The sequence below is a fragment of the Pleurodeles waltl genome, chromosome 9 (assembly GCF_031143425.1).
Source record: "Pleurodeles waltl isolate 20211129_DDA chromosome 9, aPleWal1.hap1.20221129, whole genome shotgun sequence".
Lineage (NCBI taxonomy): Eukaryota > Metazoa > Chordata > Amphibia > Caudata > Salamandridae > Pleurodeles > Pleurodeles waltl.
In genome coordinates, this window is record NC_090448.1 from 98,400,805 (window position 1) to 98,428,218 (window position 27,414).

A 27,414-nucleotide genomic window follows, 5' to 3' on the forward strand; every position below is an offset into this window, starting at 1 on the left:
TACCAACACACAGAGCCTCAGTGGCTTGCTAAGGGCCTCTTTGATTTACTGTTTCCCTTTAGTGGAAACCTTTGATAAAGTACTTTTTGGTGCCAAACTTCCTGTGTTTCCCATTTCAAACTTTAATTCCAATGAGGCTATTTTTGTTTATTGTTGCATTGGGACATTTTGGTCTTATGTTTTATCTTTTGCAGTCAAATGGAAGGTCACCTCATATGTTATTCCCTCCAATTTAAATGTATAATTTTTCATCAAATCCTTAGTAAATTAATTTGGATATTGTGTTCCTTATTCTTAATCTGTGTTTTGAGTAAGTATTCAATTTACAAGTTCAAAAGAGTGGCATTTTTCAAATATCTTTAGTTTGAGTCTCTATGATTCACCTAAATAGGATATTGTGACAACATCAATGACCATTCTCTCCAATTTCAATTACTGAGGCGAGAGGTACCCAAGAGACCTGCATTACTATTGTCCTCCTTGGATAGAGGGTTGGTGAAGAAGCAGCTTGTTAGGTAGGTAGCCACATTATATGTAATGAAACATCTTTTGATTTGTATTTTATGTTTTTTTAGAGTCAGCACTCGCTTTTTTATGGTGATATAGAGTAAAGGATGTATTTCCATCTACATATTCAAGATATTAGAGCAGCTTCTGCCTGTATGACAAGTTATAACCTTCCCAAGGCTGTTCCCAGCCACAAGTGATAATGAGGCCAGTGCTCATTCGCTGAAACATCATGACTTCCTTTCGCAAAGAGAAAGTCACATGTGGAATTTCCAGAAACAATTGTGATAGACAATGAATAGCCTTTACTTCCTTGAATCTCAGAAATGTCTAGGTACCATTGCCAGAGGGTTGGAGTAGAACAAGCAAAGTAACGGCTTAAGATAAGGGGAGTTAACACGCATGGGGTAGGATAATTCTTCCTTGTGGGAACTAAGAGATAAATTATGTGAGACGACCAGGGGCCCTTGTCTACCCTTATGACGGGAGCCTGAGCAGGATGGCTCAAAACTTTGTGTTCATTCAGTGTAGTAGTTAAGACCCAGGTCATCTCTTGACTATAAGCCCATGTGAATGATGTGCTGTTGGTAGTGAAAGGAACCTACAAGAAATGTTTTCTATGTCAAAGACATTTTCAGTAAAGAGACTTAGAACTCTCCTTTCAAGGGCTTAAATGGCAGACTTGAGATTAAATGGTTCTGTTAGTTTTCAGATTCAATTTGGAACTACAATGAATGCAGTGGATAACTTCTGAAGATAAATGGTAGGCAGTGACATCCATGGTGGAATACACATTAATTAATTGTTTTAAGAAATAACTTTTTTGTGAAACTCGATATTTATTAGATGGCTGGATACTGAAGGGGGGCGACAGACTTCAATACTCTGCATGGATGATTGAGCTGTGCTATAATTTCTTTGGTTATGCGTAAAGCCCCATAGGTACTACTTCTAGGCTGAAAGTGAGATATTCCTGTATAGGTTGTGGTTGTTTTGTGCTGTTATAGGAACAGACTGAATACATTAAACATAACTAGACCCAGTGGAAACGTAAAAGGATAAGAACAAATGCACTGGAAGTTAAAAATGTGAATTTAATGTTGAATGGACGTTGATCTATATCACAAATACTACTTAACTAAATAGAATAATAAAATGATGCTAAGACATTTATTTTCAAACAGCTGAACATTATACTGTACTGATTAAGAAGATATGGTCCATAAAGTATACACTCTTTGGAACACGAATAAAAACTCCTCATGCAAGACAGAAGATCGGGATGCAAACGTCAGCTCTCTGAACACAATATATAATTGTTTGAAAGGCTTAAACTATTCATTCAGGAGCCCAGGACTTCCAGAAAGGATTTGGTCCTTTTCCAGTAATCACTGTTCTAGTATATGTTTATGATTCTCTTAACCTCTCATCATCTTCAATTAGATTAAATTAGGACTATTAAAATTTGTGACATTAATCCCAGGCATTTACAGGACTGCAAGGCCACTTTTCATGGAAACTGCACTAGAGAAAGCAGCAAGTGATCCTTTATATTATTGCTACCATTATTATTAGTAATATTATTATTATTATTCGCATTAGTAGTACTAATAGTAGTGGTGGTGGTTTTAGTAGTATTAATTGCAGTCAATGGTAATAAAATACATGTGAAGTGTTATATTAGAACCAGTCATCATGACAGTTTATGACAGAGTAAAATATCTAAAAACAATCAATATTGAAGAAGACGGTCTCTTTTTGGAAGAAGAATGCTTAAGAAGCCATGTTACATGTTCCATCAGGAACTTAGCCTAGTAGTACGTAGTTGGTGTTTTTTTAAATGAAAAAAGGCGTTCTTTTGGTGTTGCCTCACTCACAGATAAAAAAAATTAACAAGCATTTACAATGCAACTGGTCTCGCGTTTGCTCATGTTAGAGTTGATCGCGTTGTAAACTCCTAACCCGACTTTTCACCTATCGGGCAAAAGTGCATTTATGACACAACCCGAAAAAGTGAAATTAACTATGTAAAGCGCTCGACTTCTGCCAAGCGAGATCGCGCTTGTAAATTAGAGAAAAAGAAGTCCACGAGCCCGATGGAAAACAGTGAGCCTCGCATGTTTTCTGTACTTGGTCGCTGCGCTCGAGGAGGGCTAGCCACCGGAAAAGGAATGAGTTATGCCTGCCTTCAACTAATGAAAGCAAGCAGATTTTATTAGGCAAGCCCATGAACCAATAAAAAACACTGACGTGAAGTTGACAGGGCTCCGAGCCCTTTTCTAAATACAAAAGAGTCTCGCTGCGATACGCATGCACGAGCGCATGCAACGCAGGCGCGACCCTAAAAAGGGATTAAAAGACCAATTGTAATAATCACTGCATAGCAAAGTCTAACAAAGGTGGTGGATAGCTGCTGTATTGCAAGTATCATTGAAAAGAAAGCAGTTGTACTACCGCACACGGAATGTCTGTCATGTTTGTGATGGAGAAACTCATCTGTGAAACTCTAATCAGGCCCTTAGACTTATGCAGTTAAACTGATAGAACTATGGCAATACAAAATGTATACAGAAGTGTTACCGACCTCAGCGTGGGTTTGGGGTTTCCCTGCACCTCACAACTCAGCCGTACGTTCTTCTCTTCTGGATCCAGTGGGAAGATGACATCAGTGGGCTCTTGGGTGAACGTGGGCCCATGCAAAGCACTGTCATCTGTGGGGACACAAGAGGTTTACACTGTATGAGACACTGCCTGTTGGATAGAAACAAAATGGAAGAGGTTCTTTTATCAACAGATCTAGAAAAGGAGGTATCAGACCGAGATTGTCACACAACAAAATTGACTAGTATAGAAGCAGCTTTAGGGAATTAGACATTACCCTTTTAACCACAAAGGTAGGATCACCGTTTTTGAGGATCTTGACAATGTATTCTCACGTGGTAGGATTTACTACTTGCGCAAATGGCGCAACGAACAGGCATAGGCCGTGCACCACTTGCACAATCTAAAGGGTGTATCCAGCGAGAAGTGCAACTAACCAGCCAAGCATAATACACATCTAGGACAACCACAAAGTATGCGTCAGCTTTAGAGACAAATACAGTTTACATTTTTCCAAGGCAATGATTCTGCACTTTTACATAAATGCTAAAGTAGTTCTTTAGAGGGCCAAGTCCTGCCTCCTCCTCAAAACACTAGATACAATGATTGTTTGACACATTCTTGAAACATTTTGAGAGAAGCTGTGCATTAAGATCTGATGGTGTATCTAATGATGCAGTCCTGTCGCACAATACATTGAGTGGTATTTATCATTAATGTATGCATCTTTCCATGACAAAACATTACACAGAACCTAGGGGTCCTGCCGCCCCAAAATACACTCATTAACCATTGAACGTGCTGTTTCACTGTTGCTCTACAAACAAGTAAGTTCAAACGAAAGTCAATAGCAGTTTGGAGACAAACCAAAGTTACAAAGGAGCCGTTTCAAATCCAAAGAATAAGCTGAAAACAAGCTACTGATGGCCGTTTAATGGCACTATTCTGAGTGATATAGAGAAGCATACATTTACACATGAAGAACATAAATCCACTAGGATTACAGATTTGGTGGTTGAATAGGTTGAGTGGCCTAAAACAAACAGAAGGTGTCAGTGCTGACCTACATATTTCGTCCACGTCATAAAGTGATTTCGAGGTCAGAGGGCTGGTGTGGAGGGGAGCTGGGGCAATGAGTCTTCAATGCACATAAACAGGAAGGAGACCTTTAGGCTCTCTAGGTGCAGGCATACATAAAGTATTCACAAATGGCAAAAACAAATATGGGATTGGCAGAGATCTACTTAATCTTCACTATTTCAATGATCATGGAAATCCGCTCAGTCTGGTGGATCACCTCAAATGGACCCACATCAGGAAACTGTGTTTGAACACATCGCCTCAGATTCAACTTCCAGCGAGTCCATTCAGTCTTCTGTTCTTCAGAGGACATACAATGAGTACCATTGAGCTAGGTAACAATAAACATCACTTGTTCTGCACCTAGATGTGAGTGGTGAATGTGTATTTTACAAATACACATGTGAACGTATGTTGCACTGCCATTAGCTAGAATTAAATTCAAAATAGCTTAAAAAATCCTCAATGACCTCTTTCCTGGCTTCTCGTTTTACCTCCAAAGTAAGCTACACACCACAGAAGATTGAAGGCCAGCGAGGAACAAGCCCTGCTTAATTTAGGTAACACCCTTGGCTATGAAATCTAAGACCATCAATTATATATTCTCATATTTGGCTCCAGATAGCACAACATGATATCAGGTCATAACAGACTCAGCCTGAATCTCCTAAAATTTAAAAGCGACGAAGACCCATATATACAGATTACCTATTACCCTTTTCCATGGATTCTCTTATAATGCAGATGCCTGATGTTCCTCTAATGATCTCTGTTGTAACCTTCTGCTAACCTAGGTATTGTAAAATGTGTTGCCCTCCCTGTAGCTAGGACTGCAGTATATATGCCCTACAGACAAACAAATGAATGTGGAAGGAGGTCCACTGAAAACATCAATCTGGGATTGAGTCTCAAACATACAACAGCTCATTGCCGGAAACCCACACACCCTCAGTCTGCAGGTTCTAGTCCAAAGTACACATCGTAATGAACCTGCTTGATTTTTCCCTCCTATGGAAAGAACATATGGAAGCTATTAGGGTTAGATTAATAAAGAGCAATGATTACTGCTTACATGTGGGCTGGGAAAAGGCAAATCCACCACCAATCTTAAATTATCCCTCAAGACACGTTGTGATCAAACACTGATTCAATGTGTGGGCTGGAAACATGACTTCATTTCACTTCACCACAGGGCTACTTGGGATTGACGCTAGCGGGAAAAGTGGGGGCTGTGTTCTTTATGTCACCACCTGTGAGAGAAAAAGATATTGCTCATCACCTTATGGTGATACTAGTATAGGAAGGACCTTCTGTTCAAAGGAGGCTAGCTGTAGCTACTGTGCTGCCTGTAGGAGTCCTGATGGCTTATTTGACTGATCCTGCAGATTAGGATTTGGTGATGCGGTTCTGAGTAACTAATGAAACCGAATTATGTTTCACCCCCACAATTTAGCAATGCAAGGATGAGAAGGTTCTGAAAAGAATTATGATTGTTGATCACCCAATGAAGGTTCAGGAGTGTGGGCATGATGTACAAAACATTACTGCAGTTGCAAAACCTGTGATTTTCAGAATCACAGGTATTGCAATTGCTAAAATGTAGGTTGCAATGCAAAGGCACATTGAAAATAAATTAGAAATCTCTTTTCAGCTTGCAAAGTAGACTTCGTGACCCTTAACGAATCTTAAGGGAAAGAAAGCTTGTAATGGGAGTCTCCCTCTCTATTCTAATTTGCTGTGCAATGTATCAGTCCTTAGTATAGATCTGCTACCAGTTCTAGGAATTGAGCGGTCACTGGCATTTACTAAGCAGAAACTGTCCCCGAAGGACAGCTTTAATTTTGTGAATTGTGTTTTCTGGCATTGTATTCTCCCCACCAAGACAGACACTGAATGTCAACATGTATTTTAAAACAGACCCTGTCTCTCTAAGACTCAGGAACTGCTTTGAAAAAAATCAGCATTTTGGTAAATGGGAAAGCAGAGATGGAGGTCTGATATCCCTGTCAGGATTACTCCATCCTCATAAATACTAATGAGAGAGGCGCTTTTGTGACTTCCTATATCTGGGCATATCATGCTATAACTGGTTAGAATATCAGGTACAGCACAGAATGAAGGTAGGGGTCAAAATCAGTGAACGAAAATAACTGTTTTTGACCCACCTTTGTACACAAAGCCCTCTGAATGCAGAAATGTAATGCACGCGCATTTGTTCCACCTCATACTGTTTCAAGGGTTTGTGGTAAAAGCGAGTTCACAGCTGCATAAAATTAAAAAAAGCAGGAGTCAGTGACGCAAAATTAAAAAGACTGGTGCGAGCAGACACCGTGAGTGATTAAAACAAGGGATGCGGAACTCATCAATGGAAGGCCTAGGAACAGCGGGAATAGAAGCATCAGCGTCTGGATGGAAGAGCGGAAAGCAATAGGAGAGGGTAGGAATGAAGAGAAGGCGGGAGCTCCATGCAGAGCACAGAAATAGAAAAGCGGCCGAGAATTGGAAATCTGTTAAATCAAGTGCATCCGAAAGCCTGCAAAAATTAACTTTCCTTCTTCAGCTGTCAACCGATTCGCGGCTCTAAGTGAAGCAGTAGATAATGCAGAAGATGGAAAGATGAGCTGTGGAGTCAGGGCTAATAAAAGAGGAAGATGAAATTAGTGCTGAAGCAGAAGTTAAAGAGAAGACAGATACCAACATTTTAACTCATACTTTAGAGACCAGTGGGTCTTGTCCTTCCCTCCAGGACTTCTGGGGGTCCATAAACCTTACTCAGAGGGCCCACGACTGCTTTGATAATTAAGTAATATTAACAGATGAGTAAAATGCATATAAATGAGGAAGTACAATGTAAAAATTTTGATATTTCTGTAAAATTAAGCTAGTATCCTCAGATTGATTCGTGGGAGCTGTGCAAGCCCATCACACTGAATATAGTATGGATAAAGAGTGTTCACAACTCAATAGGAAAGATCCAACCTTCTCATTAAAAGTAAAATGTTGAGTTTTTTATATTTGTTTGTGAACTAAATAAGACCTCACCTAATTTGTGTATTTATTTGAAGATTGCTTATTGCTGTATGTTATTGGATTATTTACAGTTAAAATCATCAAAAATGCTTAGGCATGGGCCCCAGCTTCCAGTAATGACTCAGTGGAGGTCTCCTGACTCTAATCATGATTCAGTGGGGGTCCTCATTTCCAGAGATAAATAAGGGAGGGTCCACAGAAGTCAAAAGGTTAGGAAACTCTCCTATAGATGAACCATTTGAAGTACATGATTTGGCCTTCTGAGGGCAAGAATCATTATGGTTGAGAACTCTACAGAGCTCATTAACAAGAAGGAGAGAAAGATTCATTTGTTAGTGTGGGCATTAAGAATATTATCATTACAAGAAAGATGAACTGGAAGGATTATGAGGAAAGGTGCCTTTAGCCAAACAAAAGCAAATGCCGTGATCTCATAAATTCTGCTGTTTACTGGATATGGTCCTTTAATGATATTAAGGACACTGTATGCAAGCAAAGATGATGCCTTTCTGACGGGCTTTTCTGAATTTCACACTGGGGCATCGCCCTGTACTTAAAAGTCTTCTTAAAAAGGAACAGCCAAGATTTGTGCAAATGTGGGAAGACCTGCCCGGCTTAACATTGGCAAGACAATTACTGTAGGAAGGAGGAAGGACGTAGGTAGAAGCAAGCAACACACAGTAAAGGGGCAACATCTATGGAAATAAATTACACTTCATTATTATCCATTATAATCATCAGTCTTCCTAAGAAGATTGAAACCATACACAAAGGAGTTAAAATAATTGAGTTAGGACACATAGTTGCTCAAATAAAAGGCTCAAAAACAGAAATCCTGATTTTAAGTCGAGCACAACTCCTCAAAAATCATTCACACCAGTGCCCACTTTGTACTTTCTGTGGAGAATGTCTTCCCATCAAAACCAAAGTATGAAACCAGGGACTGCTATGAAAAGCTGACCTCAGCCTGACTTGACAAGTCAGAGGAGAGAAAGCCAGCAATCATCATTGACAGCAAACTGGATATGACCCCACAAGTCGAGGCTATCACGCCATTCTGCTTCCACACCCTGAAGAAGACCTTCAAATGGCCACAAGCAAAACCAGGAAAACCATCACTCATACCCTAGTCACCAGTAAGATGAACTACCAGAACACACTTCATGCCAGGACCACCAAGCAACTCACCAGAAGACTACAAACCATCCAGAACTTGGCAGCAAGACTTGTTCTCAACTTTCCACACAGAACTCAAATCATACCACAGGGGCTACAACGTTTCCAGATACGCACCTCCACGCCACAAGACTCCTACTTGCACACAGAACCAGATCAGGAGGATGGGGATTCTCTTACAGCGCTTCTAAGGTGTAGAATGACTGCCAACTTCACATCAGAGCCTCCACCTCTAATCTTGATCTCCACAAGAAGCTGAAGATCTGGATTTTTGATTACCCAACCTATCATGGACAGGGATAAGCACACATAAGGGCTCAGCGTGTGATAGTGCACTTAATAAATACACAAAACATAATGTAACATAACATAATGTAACAAGAGACAAATAGCAGGAGTCAAATAAAGGAATTTTGTAATATTTGTGAATCTATTATTCGGAGATAGCAAGGTGCTATCAGCACACAAGGTAGGATAATATGTTACGGCAAACTATAGTGCCAAGTTTTTGCGAGAGATTACCCAAAATGTGGGTGTAGAAAATACTGTGGATGGTATAAACTTGTTTTTTGAAAAGACAATTGATACATAGATCACAGCATGTTATGATGTACATTAACTGGTAAATTGTGTTGGTTCCAGTGCCATTTTGATATAGGCAAAGGTTGGCTCATAAAGAAGAAACTTGCTACAGGGCTTTTGGTTGGTTAATGAAAAAAGGGTTGCAAGAGGCTCTGTTTGAACCCAGTGTTTCCCGAACATTTATAAATGATACAAAGGTGAATGTGGCACAATATATCCTGGACCACAGTGGGAATCGAAAGCAGTCCTGGAAAAAAGTTCAAACCAGTTCTACACTCTTCCTCCTCTCTCTACCTCTTTCCATCCACCCATTCTCTGTCCTTCCCCTTTCCTGTCACTATCGTTTTACTCTCTCTCTCTTTCTCTCTCTCCTGGAGCCCCCACTGCCTGCTGCAAACATTTGCAGGAGGTTAGCAAGTCAGAGGAACCAGCAGTGGCCACCACTGTGGCTTCAAAAATAGTCACCATTTGCTACTGACCAGTGCTTAATTTGTGCTTGTTGTTTCCGGTGCTGAGCACCAGCACTTATTTTTGAGGGCCGGGGCTTATTCTTCTGCCTCAAGCCTTTGCTGCGAGCAAAAGAAACATATTGGACAGACGGAGGAAGGGAAAAACAAAAAAGCGTCACAAAGGGAGACAGTAGAAAGCTGTAAAAGTGAGCTGAAGGGGCAGGGAGTGGCTTTATATGGATTGAAGAGGCCTGAGATATATTCAGGATTATGCTGCCTCAGTATTCCATGTTCCCACATTTAATTGCAGCAGCCGCGTATTTAAGAGGAGGGCTTTGGGCACCGGCACCTTTTTATTTACAAATTAAGCACTGCTACTGACCCTAGGAAAATGTCCTATGGGATAAATGCGCAGCTCAGCCCTGAATATATTAGCATTTGCTGATTGATAATAACAGAGGTCGTAAAGGATTGGGGCATACTTAAGAGAATGGCAGACCAACGGCAGACCAGTTTTTGTTTCTTGCAAAAACTGCTCATTGGTGTGTTTAGTTTAGAATAATGCTCATGCCAAGTACAATCTAAGGCCCTCATTATAAGTTAATTGTTAAAACTGGATATTTGCGGTAACTTCTGTTGCTGCACATATGTGAGTTATGAGTAATGCAACACAAATGTTGAACCCCAGATACATTTTAGCAGACTGATATTTGTAGAGGAAAAATGCCCAGTAAATACTGGGACATGCAGATTTTGGTGCAACAAATCTGAGGCAGAGTGATACTTCATAGTCAGGTCATGCACAGTTTTCAGCATTGTTCGGAAGCAATATGATAAACAGGAATGTACAATATGTTGCAACTGTCAAAGGATGCCTGCAATATTTTAAGTTACAGGCATATTACATTTTCAGGATCAAAGTTCGTTTTGCCACTGTATAAGTCTCAGTTGCCTACATTTTTAATTTTCGAAATTACTTTGCGCACACTGGCCCCTGTTACGAGTACCCCAATAATTTCCAAAAAGTGTGGTGACAAAACAGCATCCTCGGTAAATTTCAGCAGCTCACACCTGACACAATTTAAGGGGAGAAAAAGTTCCGGAAAATACAGTGACTGATTTTGATGCAGCATTTCGAACCCAATTTTAGATTAAAAACACACCGTAGGACCCATTTATTGCATTCATTAAATAACATATCTCACAACATCTTATCTCAGGGCAACTATTACTGAAGGCCTATATGTGATAAAGGACATTAGTGAACTTGATAACGTCCATAGGTAGTTCACAAACTACATAAAAGAAAGTCTTAACTTATAATGGTTCAGGTTCAAACTTAACTTATAATGAAAAGCTCAATCCATTTGATAACAAACGTCTAGATGTGATTTTATTAGACAATATTATCCCGTAAAGGGTCTCAATAAGGGTTAGATTAGATGATGTTTAATGACAACCAGTAGAGGAACTATACGATCATCAACGGAAGGATATTTCTACGTCCCACAAAAGTGCTCCAGAATGGACTCCATTCAGAGGCACAGAAACCATCAATATGTTTAAGGTCAGGGTGGATGAGTCCTTAGGGAGACCTGGCATCGACGCCTGCTGAAAAGGAAAGGCTGAAAACGGTTTCATCTGACTGTGACATTTGGAGCCAGAAGGTAATATTCTTTCTTCGTTCTATGAAATAAGGTTGCAATAGATTGCAATGTTTTCTCCTTTATTTTTCTGATGCATCACCGACAGACAATTCTCGGACACTGGCAAGTTCAGGAAAGATGGACTTGATGAAAAATGTTCTGCTTTCAGTTATGGTCTGTAATCCAGGGATGGGGCTTTGCAGCAGCTCACACGGTCAGACATGTGCAATTTAGTGGAAATTGAGGTGGTGATGAGGAACTGCTTGTTGCTGAAGGAGAGGGAAGTCCCAGGATGAACTGAATGTAAGAGACACGTGGATCCAGGAACCAGCAGAAAACAAGCCTTGACAGCATTGGTTAGGTACTGACTTCTTGACCACAGCTCATATTGGAAAATCAAGGAACCACAGTGTCCTGCCTAAACTGCAGCCTTTTTGATAGAACCTGGTGCCGGTAGGTACACATGTGTCACCAACCAAAACCGGTACATTCACCTTACAGACACCAGGGTCTGATGAAACACATCAGACAATGCCATTGAATATTCTACAAAATCATGCATGAGTGCATGACTAGGAGAGTGGTATTTTAAAAGGCACACTTATACACTAATTTTCCTGTTTTACAACAACATTCACATATGCCTAATTCAGCACCTTCTAGGGGAAGCTGGGAATCAGTGGCAATGTATGTATGAGAAGTGGGTGGGTGTTCGGACAGAGCATTAACAAGAATAAGGTAATGTTTTTGTAAAACAATTAAAGCACATAAAACAATAAAAATAATGTGTGTGCCACATTGTGCCGCAGCAGTGATCTTGGTAAACCGAATACCCCAATTTATACATCCAAGTAGAATATACCCAATAAACTGAAGCACAAAAATTGGATTACAAACAGACAATATAGATTTACTGGTAAGTGCTTCTCGATAGAAGGATGGATTTAATAGGAAATTCAAAACACACCCCTAATCTGTAGATGGAGGAGACTTCAAAGATCAGCCTCATCATGATGTTTTTGCATGTTTTTTCTTTATGGGCGTATATTCTTGTTTGGGCCGTCATTAGCACACACTACAAACGTGGCTATCTCTTAATGATGCAGGAGGGAGCTCTTCCAAACTTCAAAGACCCCATCACAGTTTTACACATTGAGTGAAAAAGGAGGATCCTAGCACATACGGAATGTCAGCAAATTTCACAATTTGTGTGTGATATAGGATTTTTTTGCCTTTTCAGACTTTCAAATCACCAAAGTAGAAGAGTCTTAAATAAATCCTAAAATAGATTATGGATTCCATTGAGAGCCAATGGATGAATGCAAATGACACAGGCATAAGAGCTGATTTATCCTTTAGCGAGCAGGTCATCAGTCCACTGATATGGCAGTGGAGCATTCTATGACACACCAGCAGATGATTATTTGCTTGAATAATATTTCAAAGTGCCTGTGGAAAGGAGCATCACCTCGGACGTGGGGTTTCCCTCCTGAGGCTTCTTCTGCTTTCACCTTAAGGGCATAAACTTCCCCATATGTTAAGTGTATATCCTCAAATCCTGCCTTAAAAATGTCTGTAATTACTTGAAATTTTACTTCTTGCACGTCTTGGGTACTAGAATTTACTGTGCCACGACTGTTGTAGGATTGGGTTGAGATTTTTGCAATCCATTGGTGCCATAGGAAATTGTAGCAGACCAGGCACTATAAGTTGAATGGATGATTGAACACCATTGTTTAGTGTTTTTTATATCCGAGTGGTCTTCCTGAAGGCAAACCTCTACCATTGGGAAAACGGTCTTCTCACACCAACTAAACGTAATGCTGTATGCTGAGGTGGGTAGATAAGATATCAAGAGATATTGGCTGTTGTCTCTTTGCCACCCACTTCTGAATCAGGCCCAAAACCTTGTTTGTTCATTCAGAAGAACAGGCTATCAATGACATTGTTCACTCATTGCAGCTATCTGATATGACAGGGTAATACAGCACCTGCTTTATCAAAGAGGATGGGCTTCCTGCAAACCCTGTGAGTGATGCAGAGAAGAGAGTTTGTAAAGTATTGAACAGTGATGGGAAGCTGTGGGCAACCTTTCTTACTCTCACCATGTACATGAAATTGACCTGCAGTGAAATTTGGAGTCTCTTCACAAAAAACACATCACCCACCTGAGGAAGCACATCTTATTTTGTAATATTTCGTCATTTGATTTTCCAGCATCATCATCATCATCACTTTACTTTATTTCGGTAAAAGAAACATACCATAAAAGTACAATACATAACAATCCGAAAAAGAGGTTATAAGAAAAAATATGCAGTAAAATGAGTAGCAGACATTAAGAAGAAAATTGTTAAAGCCAAGATAAAATAGACATATAAAAAAGATTTCTTTCACCAATAATATAGTACTTAAAAAAAGAAAAAAAAATCCAGTCCCAGAAAATGTCAAGCTAATAACATACACCTAAATACAATAAATATGCATAAAGAAATCTAAATCTAAAAAACAGCTACCTAATCTTATTCTTTAAAATCGCTAGTCTAAAACGCCATATTGATTTAAAAACATTTGCCATAGGATAGACTATATAAACAGATGAATCAGATTTAAAAATTCTCTCGGCAAGTAAACAATTCCTAAAACCCATTTGTTTGCATAGGGGACTAATTCAAGAGGCCCTCTGTTATTCATATGCACAACATTGAAAAAGGACGTGTAGGACAGACTCTTCGTTCTTACATCCCATTAGGCATAACTCAGACTTATTGGTGGAATTAGACCATTTATAAGTTAATGAACACAGAGGGAGGAACCCTAATCTAAATCTAATAAAGAGGGCACAGATGGAGAAAGTGCTGCACCCATGAAGGGCTCGAGCTCATAGTGACATTTAATTTTCAAAAAGCTATCAGACATAGAGAATGGCACGACTTCGGCCAATTGAACAGTTTGAACTTTGAGCCAAAAAGCGTCCTTCAATGCCTGAACAGCATTTTTAGGAATAGACTAGGGATCCTTCTAATAGGACCCCAAACCGAGATGCATTAGGGACCGTTCGACACAGGCACACCAATTGATTTTAGTATTAAGGTTGGGGCCCACCAGATTGTGCAGCCCACATCCGAATGGAATAAGGGCGTCTGATGACCATAACCGAATCCAAAACAGAAGAGGCCTTAGAGCAGCAATCTGGTTAATTGGAAAAAGATTTAGATCCATTCATATAGGCAAAGATGGAGTGCTAGATGAAACGCCCAAGTACATGAGCACACATTCAAATGTCTGTCAATTCATCAAGTCAAGGTGTTCACAATAGTCTGTAAGTAAGCCTGTAGTCCATTTTGTCTTCCATCTCATGTAATCTGACGTAAGGACAGTTCTATTCATAGGTGCATACTTATGCATTACAATACACAACAGTCCACATATCTACCTCACGTACCTTCAATATATTAAATCAGAATGTATGAGTAGGTATAATGCACTACAAAAAGCCGGCTTATACTGGCAAGCAATGGTTCTGTCAACACTCTGATTAATGCGGAACCACCCTCAGTCCTCTACTCTTCTAAAAATGGTCTGGGCAGAGACTTATTGGTGCTGTATTTGGCTCAGGCAGGTGTTCCTGGTGCAGAGGTGTCAGTGGTGGTCTTGTCATAACCAGTATTGTGGTCCTTTCCATATTTCATCTGAACCAGACGAGCAGCCCAACGATGGGGATGGTATCTAATTCTGAAACACAACATCTTAACCACATTTTAAGGAATGGCACACACTGTTGACTCCAGGCGCCTGCGTTATTTTGTTCTCAGACTTTACTCTTAAATGCACATAATGTCAGCGGTTCCAAACACCAGTGGGTGATTCAAGAGGCAAAGTGCTTGGATAGAGTTGGCAGAAAATGTAATAAATTCAGACGTTTCACATGATAAAAAAAAATCCATGGACCTATATTCAGCTACTTGTACTGGGAAAGGAAGGTAATTGAGAAAAAGCTGCAGTAGGAAATGTAGTGGTTAAACTCAACTGACAGACTCATGCACAGGTCTCTCCAGGTCACTGATTGGAAATAGACTAGGCCTGATGTCCATGCTAGTAAGAGCTTCTAGACACATCAGCATATCCTAAGTGAATTGTACTGAGAATATCGCCTCTCTCTTCTGCAGTTTATATATACCAGAGAAGGAGAGGGAACAGAGGTTCTGGAAAGAGATTATAGAAGTAATGAAATAATCAATGCAAAAAATAAATTGTTAATTTTAGTGAAAAGTAAAAAGAATGGGAAATTATGTGTTTTTTTGTACAGGCATTACGTTTAAAGAATCGTACATATCCAAGAGTAATCATGAAAGAAATTAAAATAATATAAAAATCTAAACATCAACGTAGTGAACAAAATATATTGAATTGCAAACTGGTATTGTTCCACTGTAGAACATGACTCATTGTATTTAGGTGGTGCACGTAGTCCACACTGGGCACCCTTGTGTGGCAGGCAGGATTGTTTTTGTGTAGGAAGGGGCACCTTCCTGCAAAAAAAAGATACTTAGAGGCTTTTCCCTCATTCTATGTGTGATGCAGAAAGCAAATCTCTAAATGCACCAAAACTCATAGGTGAATGCATAGGAAGACTCACGCTCCTCTCATGGAATACCTTCCGAGGGCAAAGTAATGGAAGGCAATGACTTGCGCCACATTGTGGTACTTCAGATTCACTATGCCATGCAGAACCACACAAGGGGGATCTGCATGGCATAGTAAATCTCACTTTATACTTGGATTGCCTTTGCTCCACCTTGCATGAGGCAAGGGCAACGCAACCCTTTCTTAAATCTGGACCACAATCTTTATTCACTAGAGATCACACAATCAGGCTCATATTAGTACAATTTCCTCTACTAGCACTTCTAGCCTGCAAGGATTTGACTGAAAGGATTGTGGACTTGGCACACACTTGATTGGTATGTTGACTCTCTGCTGATGAACCACTGACAATTTATCAAGGATAAATATGTGTTTATTGATGCATCGGTTTATACGCTTATTAACCAGGGTCTTTATATTAACTGAAATTTGGAGAGGTTGCCAGACTGAGCACCTCAAACTCTGTATTTATTTGCTTTGCTTTTCCCTTAAGAAATTGTCCCTGTTTGTTTTCACTTGCTGTTCTCCGATGCCAAATGATTCACAAGTGCCAGCTTTTGAGACCTACCAGGAACTGTCATCAATTCTGCTGCCGCGGTGGGGAGTTAAAAAAGCACTCCTTGCTTTTATGCGATGAGAACAACCTAAAGGTTGTGCCTTTGGAAAGACTCTCTGCCTTGTGGCAGTTTATGTGATCCAGTGTATAGCCTTTATTAGTGTAGCCATCAATGCAGACTCTGCCATCACATTGAAATCCAAGTAGGCCCTCCATAACACCACTCTTTCTTTTACAAACATGTGCGGGCTAAGATTTTAAAGTTATTGGCTGAGATTCTGGATAAGGAAATTCCTGAGTGCATACTGTGGTTCTCCACTAGCTAGCTGGCCATGTGCAGCTGATCTCCTTCCTGTTAAATGTATGTCATAATATGAAGTTGTTTTCAAGATGTCTGTCATGAGACTTTTCTCAAAGCAAAGAAGTGGGAAAGATGGGGTTTTTTTTATTCCAAGAGGCTGACAGCAAAAACTGTTTATCATGCTCCTTTGGAGACTGAAGTGAACCTCTGAGCAGCTCCCTTGAACTCTAACACATACTGGACCATATGGACCAATATATTAAGAAGCTGATTGGATGTGTAGCCCTGTTTAGCTCCACATGAATGTTAATATATACTGGATTTGTTGGACTAATATACTGAAAAGCTGATTGGAAGTAGGTGCCTGTCCAGCCCTCAAGGAAGTTAATATATCCTGGACAAGGCTGGCCAATGCATCAATGAGCTATACTTTAGCAGATCAACCTAGAGATGACTGATGCATTCTGGGTGAAGGTCTGAATGCTGCACAGACCAATCCGGAAGAGGCCTGGCTGAACTGACAAGACCTCCCTGCCTGCCCTTTTGTGTACAACACCAGAGAACAGAACAGAACTACATGAGTAGGAGGAACCAGTCATCAGAATTAGGATAGCATGCCCACTCAGCCCCAGACACTGTCATCCTAGTCTGAAAGAGGCCCACCAGAAGCTGTGGCAGAGGAGTGGATTCATCAGAGCAGAGGCATGCCAGAGGCATGCCGGTGATTGCCTGAGTGTGTGTGAGCAGCTGAGGAGTAGTAATTGTGCCTTCTGTGTCTACTCCCTGGCACCAACATTAGAATTCTTCATGCCTCCGACTGCCTCCAGAGATACTATAGAACTGCACGTAACCCTCGTCCTGGCTGACATCAAGCCGGGGATCATGCTCCCACTGTGTGCGTTGAGAATGTCCGGAGATGCGTGGGGTCCCTCTTTGACTTCCATCATTTGTTACATTGAGGCCTGGCACTTAGTAAACCCACAACGGGTCTTGATGTGACATTCAATTGTCTGTACTTTTAAGAGCTCAGGTCCCTCTGCCTTTAAGTGCTCACACCATGCTTGCAATAAATGCCTCATTCCTGCAGGATCCCACCTGCGAAATAATTTTACAACTTAGATGAGTATGCCCCACGTTATCTTTTCTCAAGTTTCCCTAGAATACCTTTCCCAAATAACTGTACTCCTGTGACCATAGACACTGGACTGGAGGCACCACCAGGTCATTAGTGATCCTTTGGTAGACCTGGTGTAGAACAGGAAATAGGAAGCAGCTGACATAAACTTTGTGGTAAGAAGCAGTTCAGCAGATCATTAGTGAACCATTGAATTAAAGCATTTGATTTATCAACTGCAATATAACCTTGCAAATTCATTTAATCTCAGATGGTGCTGAAATATACAGCCTCCTGTACACTGACTACAGTGGTGGTGTCTCTGTCAAAACAGAGCAGCAAGAGTATTTGAGGATTCTACCTGATTCTTGGTATTTTCAATTTCATCTAAGTGGGTCGACATACATTTTACCAAATACCCTTGGATGCTGAGACCTGGGATGTAGGGACCCTCCGTCCTCGGACCCCCACCCACCCCTGCCAGCCACGCAAGAAACCTCGGCTTCATCCTGGACTCCGCCCTCACCATGTCCAAACAGGTCAGCGCCGTCTCCTCCTCCTGTTTCAACACCCTTCGAATGCTCCGCAGAATCTTCAAGTGGATTCCAACAGAAACCAGAAAGACGGTGACCCAGGCCCTCGTCAGCAGCAGACTTGACTACGGCAACGCACTCTACACAGGCATCCCAACCAAATACATCAAACGCCTCCAACGTATCCAAAATGCCTCCGCCCGACTGATCCTCAACATACCCCGCCGAAGTCACATCTCCCCTCACCTAAAGGAACTCCACTGGCTCCCGGTAGACAAGAGGATCACCTTCAAACTCCTGACCCACGCTCACAAGGCACTTCACAACACCGGACCCTCCTACCTCAACACCAGACTCAACTTCTACACTCCAACATGTCAACTCCGATCCGCCAACCTCGCCCTCGCCATCGTACCCCGAATCCAGCGCAAGACATCCGGCGGCAGATCCTTCTCCTTCCTCGCCGCCAAGACCTGGAACTTTCTCGCCACATCTCTTCGCCAGACCCAGGACCTCCTCGCATTCAGAAGGCTCCTCAAGACCTGGCTCTTCGACCGCTAAACCAGCAGCGCTCCCCCCCCCCCTCAGCGCCTCGAAACCCTGACGGGTACATAGCGCGCTTTATAAATACTATGATTGATTGATTGATTGATTGAAGTGAACAATTCAGCACTGCCCCTAAAGAGGAGTGACCTTCTCCCGATGACATTGCTACTAGATCAAGGACTACTGCAGATATGTAGATTAAAGACACCCCAGCCACATAAACATAGGAAAAGGATGAAATCAAATAACCTGTCTGGGAGTTGGGAAATAAAGTATAACATCTCTTAAAGTCATATTCTCTAGATTTTATACATAAGAGTTGGTATGATATAAATCGCTTGATAGGAATATTTTGGAGTAAATACATTTTAACTATTCTTGATTGGATTTCAACTGGTAAAACAGTAATAAAGGCGGAATTCATATTTACATATCAATATATTGATATCCATAATTATAATGTTCTTTGATGCCAGTGATCACGATTTAGCAAAAACAGGGCCCCAGAAAGATGAGTGAAGATTTATGAATTCACAAGAATACTGTCTGCTTCCACACACTCCTGCAAACTGAGCATTATAATGCTTGGTATTTGTTTCATGGCAGCTGCTAACTCTAAAATACAGGCTACATTTATTAATTCCCCCATGAATGTTCCCATGGCAAATCTATTCCCAGTTCATGGCAGCACAACTTATGCCTGTCATTAAGCCATGGATAAAGAGATTTCCACAAGAAGGAGAAATCATTTTACAGTTCGAGAAGAATGATGGCCACACCACCACCATCTGATAAACAACACATTTGAATGCCTTGTCTCTATTTTACCTTACTCCTTCTCTGTAAGAGACATTTTCCAAATGTTGCTACTAAGCACTGCTTTAAGTTTCTCACACCATGCACGAGACAAGGTTACATTATACAACAGAGAACCAAAATGTATACATTTTGCTCTTTACAGATATAAACCTGAGTACATACTTGGGCAGATCTGCGGCAGTGTGCATTTCATGAAGCAGGTGACAAATAACACATCACAAAGAATATGCCAATTATGAAAGAAAAGGCACAAAATATTCAAGCAATGATGCAACTCCTCCTAAGCATAAACAGGGAAATTAAACAGAAAATACAGAGCCCCAACAAGAATGCTTTCAAGTGGTTAAACAAGATGTGAATTAGACGTCTCTCACATTTACGCAATTGCCTAATGGCCTGCACCTTCTGAAGGTACCTCACCCCTTAACCTGCCTTCCTCCTCATCTTTTGTCCTCACCCCTCTCGTGAAAGCCAAATGGGTTTGCATACACTCTTCCTCTCTCTTAGTCGCAGCCATTTTGACAAGCATTGCTTTTGATGTTGCATCTTTCCTACCAACATATTTAAATGTGTCTACTCCCTTCTTTGGGGGAGTATCAAGTTATGTTCTTCTTCCTATGCACTACGTCTTCTTTCACAGCTAGAGGGGGGTTAATAAAGTAAATGTAATATATGATCGTGTCCTCCATATGTTCCTTCACTCTAATCTTGTACTTATCACCATATGCCTGCTACAAAAGAACTTTCATCGAGGGGTGTTTAAAATCTCTGTTAATATGGTCCCTTCTTTGAGGTGGGCTACAAAGGCATGTCTGGATTTCATTCACTTTCAGGTTACAGAGATCTGTTTTATATCAGTTATGTTCAGGCAATAAAAAGTGTACTGGGTAATCATTTTTATGGTTTACGTAGCAGTTTGGCATTTAGTTACACAGAAACATATATATGTGTGAATGAGTATTAGTAAAATCTTCACTGATTAAAAATGTTTATGATATTTCCCAGAAGCCTTATATCCTTGAATGATTATTACTAAAGTTCCTTCTTAGCAAAGACATCAATAGGTCCCTTTTGTGCTTATGACATGGACAAATCATAAGTTTGTTTTTCGCATTGCCTCGTGTGACTATATTTCACACCTTCCTTTCTCATGTACAATCTTTGCAATTTTTTCATTACCTCATATGCCTATATTCCCAATGCACTCCCATGGAATTGTGAACAAGTCAGGTCACACCTTATACTGAATCTTGGAAATGTGAGAAAGTGTGATCACACGTTTTAAACCCAGCGTGAGAGTGCATAGAAGTGCAGGTTTTAGCAGTTCAAAAGGAGAACATCGTGTGCCAAGGGACTCTGTGATGGACTGGGAAGTGCAGGACACCTAAAATTAAATTAAATGTAAAAAAAAAAAAACAACACTTACATTTTTGGCACGGTCTCGCGCTGCTCCGCTCCTCTTCCTTTCTGGCTGCACAGGAACAGGCTCCCAGCCTGCCCTGTGGCCAATCCTGACGCTGCCCAAAGCAGTGCAACACAGTTGCCGGGCTGGAGACAGCCTACAGCGCAGGTGTGTTTGGCCGGCCCAAGATGGCCGGCCAAACACACATGCTCCTTGAGGGGGAGGGCTGAGCACTCCCCCCCAGTGCACGTCACCCCTGTGGCCCGCCCCCTTTTAAACAAAATGATAATAAACATTTATCATTTGTTTAAAAGGGTTTGCAGGTGTCGCAGCTGGTGGGGGGGGGGGAGGTGACGGTCCTCCGCCCATACGGAGGAGCCGCCACTGAGTACAAAAGGTATTTTTCGCAGGGAAGGTGCTTTTTTTTCGCCGTGAGCGTCACTTTGCATCAAAGGATATTTACTGGGATGGTACAGTGCAAACAACTATAGTTTTGATTAACAACCCGCTCTACTAATAAGACAGGTGAGGGATTTGTATAGAAAATTAATGCCTCCTTGAAACAGGTGCTAACAAAGAGAAATGTTTTAATTTCTCAAACAAAACAGGCATAGGGTCTGTGAAACTCCTGTCTGTTTTTCCCACTCTCAGGCCCGCCTGCTATCTATATTGGTATGAGGGCCAAAGGAAATTAAACTGCAGGATGGTGTAAAATCCTTGGCTATTGCAACACTGAAGAGTGTTCCATTGGTTCATAATTATCAAACGCACATCTACACATCATTCACTGTGACAGTAGGGTGAAATAGCACAGTTTATGTCCTATTGCTTTTAGTACTTTAGCCAGGCATGATGCTAACTGGTCAACATGTCATCCTTGTATAGTTACATCACTCTTTAGAAGCATGTACTAATGTTGTGGGAAACACTTGGGAAAGATTTCACTTTCTTACACAACATTGTTTAGTGCAGATGTTTTGCATGGTTTCATGGCATGCACTTGCAGGGTTATTCAATCATATACATCACGAGCTATCAAAAATGGAAATGTGAAGGTTCTGGATAATCTGTGCCCATCCATGATACTAAATCTGAACTGAATACTGGACTTCACGTAAGCCTCTTTGATCATATGGTTATACATGGGGAAGTAGTCAAATCTTAAAATAGTTGTGCACCGGATCTTAGGTTCAACCACAATTGTTTGATAAGACAGCACCTTATTAATGTCTCATAATGTACAGATTGCATTTATAGTATACACAGTACAAAATAGGGCAGCTACACAAAAACAATGCAAGACACAACATCATATGCAAACAGTAATCCTACAATAGTAATCATGCTCTTGTGTTGAAATTGGTAATCCAGACTGAAAATTGTAATCTCAAATTAAATATTGTAACCACATTCTAGCGATGAAATCAGTGCTGCTGGTTTAACACTCCAAACATTGTTTGAGGAACTCTGATGCTTGCGACAATCAGAAGTCATTCAGAATGGAAAGGCACACAACTAGTGGAGTATGGATTCTGAAGCAAAAGGGTTTCCAATGGCTAGTGTTCTCAAAACTATAAACTGGCATTGTAGCCAAACTGAAGATTGCAATTTTCCCACCAAATCTATGTCTTCAGAGTTGACTAAGGTTTGCACTTTTTAAGGTTCATGAAGACATAAGAAGAAAAAACATAAAGGAAACACAAGAGCAATTGATGTATCAGGGGTTCTTATGAAAGAAGGGGTAGTGCCCTGGAGTTTGCGTGCATTGGGTTTTCGGCCACCAGGTAGATATATTAACTTCAGGGTATTGATATGAACATGGTGATATAAACTCAAGAGTAGACAGCACTTTGGAGCAAACTTCAAGAGGTGTCTAGAACTAGTTATTTAAGCAAGTTCCAGACTTCTGCATGTAGAATATAAAAAAAATTACCAATGCAATGAGTACAATTAATAAAGCTATGCGCAGAAAGGGGTGTGCTCACCAGACAGTCACACCACTCTCCTTCATATCAACCAGTCAATCTGTCATTGTGCACACCGCTGTTTCGGGTGAGGGATTTGAGGGAGCTCAGTGTATGTTTGTGAACCTCTGCTGTCATTGAGGTTGATTCTTCAGCAGTCCGCCTCCTTTGTTGATGGTTAGAGTGTGCTTCGAGGCTTTTCACTGTCTCAGGTCTCCTTGACTGGCCGGAGGGCCTGACTTAGAATTTGGTGGATGGGTTATCTGTCACAAATGTGACGGATATTTGCCAGCCACATTACAAGTGTATTATATCAAATGGCAATTGTAATACGGCGAACAGGGGATCCCTCATGTTTGTTACAGAGTAACCAATTCACTGCACTCTAAATCATGTCCTATGTCCCAGGGCTCGGAGGAAATCGGTAGCATACAGTTGCACAGTCAGGCTACAGCTATAGCACACAACTCCTCCAGGTCTAATTCTAAAACAAAGTTCAGGACAGCTCCAGTTTATAATTCCAAAATTAAGCAGTAGAAGAAATATTCTCTTCCAACCAGTGTCCAGTGCATCCTTTCAATTCAACTGACCAGCCAATCAAGCTAAATCAGCCTTTCCTTCCTCAGAGAATTGTCTGGGAACGTCCTGTCTCTCACTCACTACAGCAGTCTCTGACTACATGCAGAGTCCAAGGAATACCATCAAGGGGTTATTCTGGTGGAAACTACGTCGATTCAATCAAGACACCTGTGAACTTATACAAAGAGCAAAAAGACATAGGGGATGAAATTGGGCTCTGTGAATAGCACTAATCCTCCGTCTTAAAAACAACTTTAGTACACAAACGTGAAAGTTTGCAAACCATTTTGAGTGACCTTAACAATAGGTACATCATTAATGTACCTAAAGTCTTTTACTGCAACTGCCATAATTACATTTTGCTCATTGTGAAAATAAAAATGAATGAGTGCAATGTTCATGAGCATCATGTTTTTTAAGCAATAAAAACAGGGTGCCATCTTCCTTAACCTCTGGACTTCAATACACCCCTGGAGGTCAGTTGAATATTAGTGCAACATACTAACGAGTTTTACTGCTCAAGTCACAGGTTGCTAGAGAGCTAGAGTCCCACCACTGAAGTAGACTTGACACTCGTCTATTAAATCCTGTAGGCCCTTTGTTACTGCTTTATTTTGTTGGACCATTACTGCAACACAGACGTTTCACACGCCTTGAGCAATATTAATGAATCTATCAACCATCAAGTAGTCAGTAGCATTCACCAAATTCACCGGGACCACTGGAGTTTTATGGATATAGGTCACAGGATAAAGCCTGTAACAAGCATCTTGGTGCATCCAGAGTAAAGTTGAATAATAGATGTGCAGGGTTTCTAAGTGAGAATCAAATAGAAGACAATGCTTAGGTTTCATTGGGTTGTCATAATGTCATGTACCAAAATACTGAGTAACATAAGTAACCTGCCTAAATGCTGTTTATAAAAAGTCCTATTGGAATAAGAGCGTCTATTATTAACTCAAATAGGGGAAAATGTTGTAGATGATATGTAGAACACAACATTTATGTGAGATGATGTTATGACAACATATTGGTACCACACCTTCCTTATGAATATTTTCCAAATGCACATTTTCATGCTGAACTACTTTTACAGCGAGTTCTTATGCTTTCCAAGGATGTCTAGCCCCAGAGGAACCCTGCTTTCCATCTACTCATCTGCTCTAAGTTATTTCATCAGCAATGATGGAACCATTGATTCCAACATTCATATCTAAATCATTTATTATTATTTTAAAATGTGCACAAATCACAAGTCACTTAAGCATTAATGAGCACCTACTACTTAGAAGCAGTTCCATTAACTGACAATCCCTTATCAAAGAACTGCCAATTAGTCTTCAAGACTTCCAGAAGGAAGTCACCAAGTCTCGAATGGTGAAATTGTAAAACTAATATTGTAAAAATTACTTCAAATATATACTTCAAAGAGGATGTCAGGATGTTGAGGGTGGGATACCAGACTTAAATTAAGAGGCAGCACATCGAAGTAAACATAGCACAGTCTGGGTCCAGAAGACACAACTAGTGACTGATTGCATAAACATGTGGCAAATCCAGGGCCAGACTGGAGTACCAAAGACACAACCAGGGAGAGAGGGCAGCATATGAAGGCAGACTGAGATGTAGGTTAATCATAATAGACGGTAGTGGGAACAGGCTACTTCACAGGAGGCAAGTGAAAATAAAACAGGAGTGACCAAGCCAGGAAGGACTCCATCAGTGACAAGTAGAGAGACATTGAAAGAGACAAGGATACTAACAAAGCAAGCACACTTTTCAGACACTGCTTTTTGAAAATGTACTCTTCATTAACATCATTCCCTTCCCACCCCGCCTCACCTGTAGAAGCATTGTAAGATGGATTTGGAGAGCTCTGCTTGTCACCCATGATAGTATCCAGGTGCTGAGCAGGTGAGAGTAGGTGTGTGGTGAGTCTGGACCTGAGAACTGTAGACTCCATGGTCCAGATTTAGGACTAATTGAAAAGCCAGGTCTTCAGCTTGTTGCAGAAATCATTAAGTGCGGAGGAGGCTCTTATGTGCTGGGGGAGGTTGTTCCAGGATTTGGCAACTTGACAGCCAAATGATCGATCTCCCATTCTGCTTCTGGGGAATCGGGGGGTGTATGAGTGAGAATGATGCTGAGTGAAGTTGCCTGTTGGGTTGGTGGGAGTAAAGCTAGTGACTGAGGTATGCATGTCTGTGTTAGACCTGACACACTGAGGTAGTGTCCCCCCAAACTTTTTTGCTTTTTCTAGTAGGTTTTGCCGATTCCCCCTTTGTTAGAAATGGGGTCTTTCGTTGGCAGTCATGTTGCCCCCTGTCCAAGCAGGGACCCTCACTCCAGTCAGGGTAAAGGAGAATTGGGGGGTTATTACAACTTTGGAGGAGGTGTTAATCCGTCCCAAAAGTGACGGTAAAGTGACGGATATACCACCAGCCGTATTACGAGTCCATTATATCCTATGGAACTCGTAATACGGCTGGTGGTATATCTGTCACATTTGGGACGGATTAACACCTCCTCCAAAGTTGTAATAACCCCCTTACACTCAGTTAACCCCTGCTTGCCCCCTTGGTAGCTTGGCACGAGCAGGCAGGCTTAACTCAGAAGCAGTGTTTAAAGTATTTCTACCAAAACACACAGTAATACACTGAACCACTACAAAATGACACAACACAGATTTAGAAAAATAGTATTTTATCTAAATAAGCAAGACCAAATACGATACACATCCAAAATACACACTTAAAAATATGATTTTAACACAAAAATAGTGCCTGGAGGCACAAATGCTGCAAGTTGGTATTGAGCGGCGTCATGACGGAGTTGTTTTCCACAATGCTAAGCCAATATTGCAGTTTACGTAGTTGTACAGACCTCCAGGTACAGTACCTTTGTAAGAAGTAGAAAACAGGCCGGTGCATGGAGTCGGGGAGTGAGGGACATTGGATCTGATGTGGCATTGGTTCCGGTGCTACGGGGCAGAGGTGTCGTGAAGAGGCTTCGGGTCCTTACTACAGAGCGGTGGAGGTGAGGTGGCATTGGTTGCATGGTGTCGGTCCCTTGGTTCCGGCAGATACGAACTCCGGGGAAGTCACGATACTGGAGGGCGACCTCACAGAGTCGTGATGACATCACAGGGCCGCAGGTGTTGCGTTGGCCTCAGATGTTACGAATGTCGGGCTTATGACACTCTGATCTCAGCCAGGTCGTGCGGGATCAGTGGCTGTGGCAATGCAAGACCTGCGGAGTCATTGGGGTCATTGCACTTCTCCAAGGTCCATGGCTTTGGGGCAGGCGGCGTTGTGGGTTCCATGCAGCAGTGTCCTTGGCGAAGTCGGGTTGGGTCGTCTAGCGTCGCTAGACATGATTTCACCAGAAATTCACTTCCAGGGATACAGGAACTGGAATGGCACCATCTGCCAAGCTAAGGTCCACAGCATATAGACCCAAAACTGGATGGTGAAGCCTTTGCTGTCCCTGAGGCTTCAAAGCAGGACGCAAGCTCTACTCCAAGCTCTTGGAGATACCTCTCAAGCAGGATAGCCCAACAAGGCACAGTCACAGGCCAGGGTAGCACTTTTCCTCAGCAGCTCTTCTCCTTGGCAGAGGTTCCTCTTGAATCCAGAAGTGATCTAATTTTCAGTGGTTTTGTTCCAATACTTATACCCTTTTCTGCCTTTGAAGTTGGTAAACTTCAGAGGGATGTCTCTCTTGTTTGCAAGATCCTGTCTTGCCCAGGCCAGGCCCCAGAAAATACACCAGGGGGTTGGAGACTGCATTGTGAGAGGGTAGGCACAGCTCATTCAGGTGTAAGTGACCAGTCCTCCCTCCACTCTAGCACAGATGGCTCATCAGGATATGAAGGCTCCACCC

General features: G+C 41.4%; 1 protein-coding gene across 3 annotated transcripts in view; it reads right to left on the minus strand.

The window, feature by feature from the left end:
* Positions 1–27,414, minus strand: part of LOC138258996 (contactin-4-like) — a 789,032-nt gene that overhangs the window by 502,624 nt on the left and 258,994 nt on the right. For all 3 annotated transcript variants that reach the window (XM_069206362.1, XM_069206361.1, XM_069206363.1), the window contains exon 3: positions 3,092–3,218. In XM_069206362.1, the coding sequence (XP_069062463.1) occupies positions 3,092–3,218 (127 nt within the window). The remainder of the gene's footprint in view (positions 1–3,091; positions 3,219–27,414) is intronic.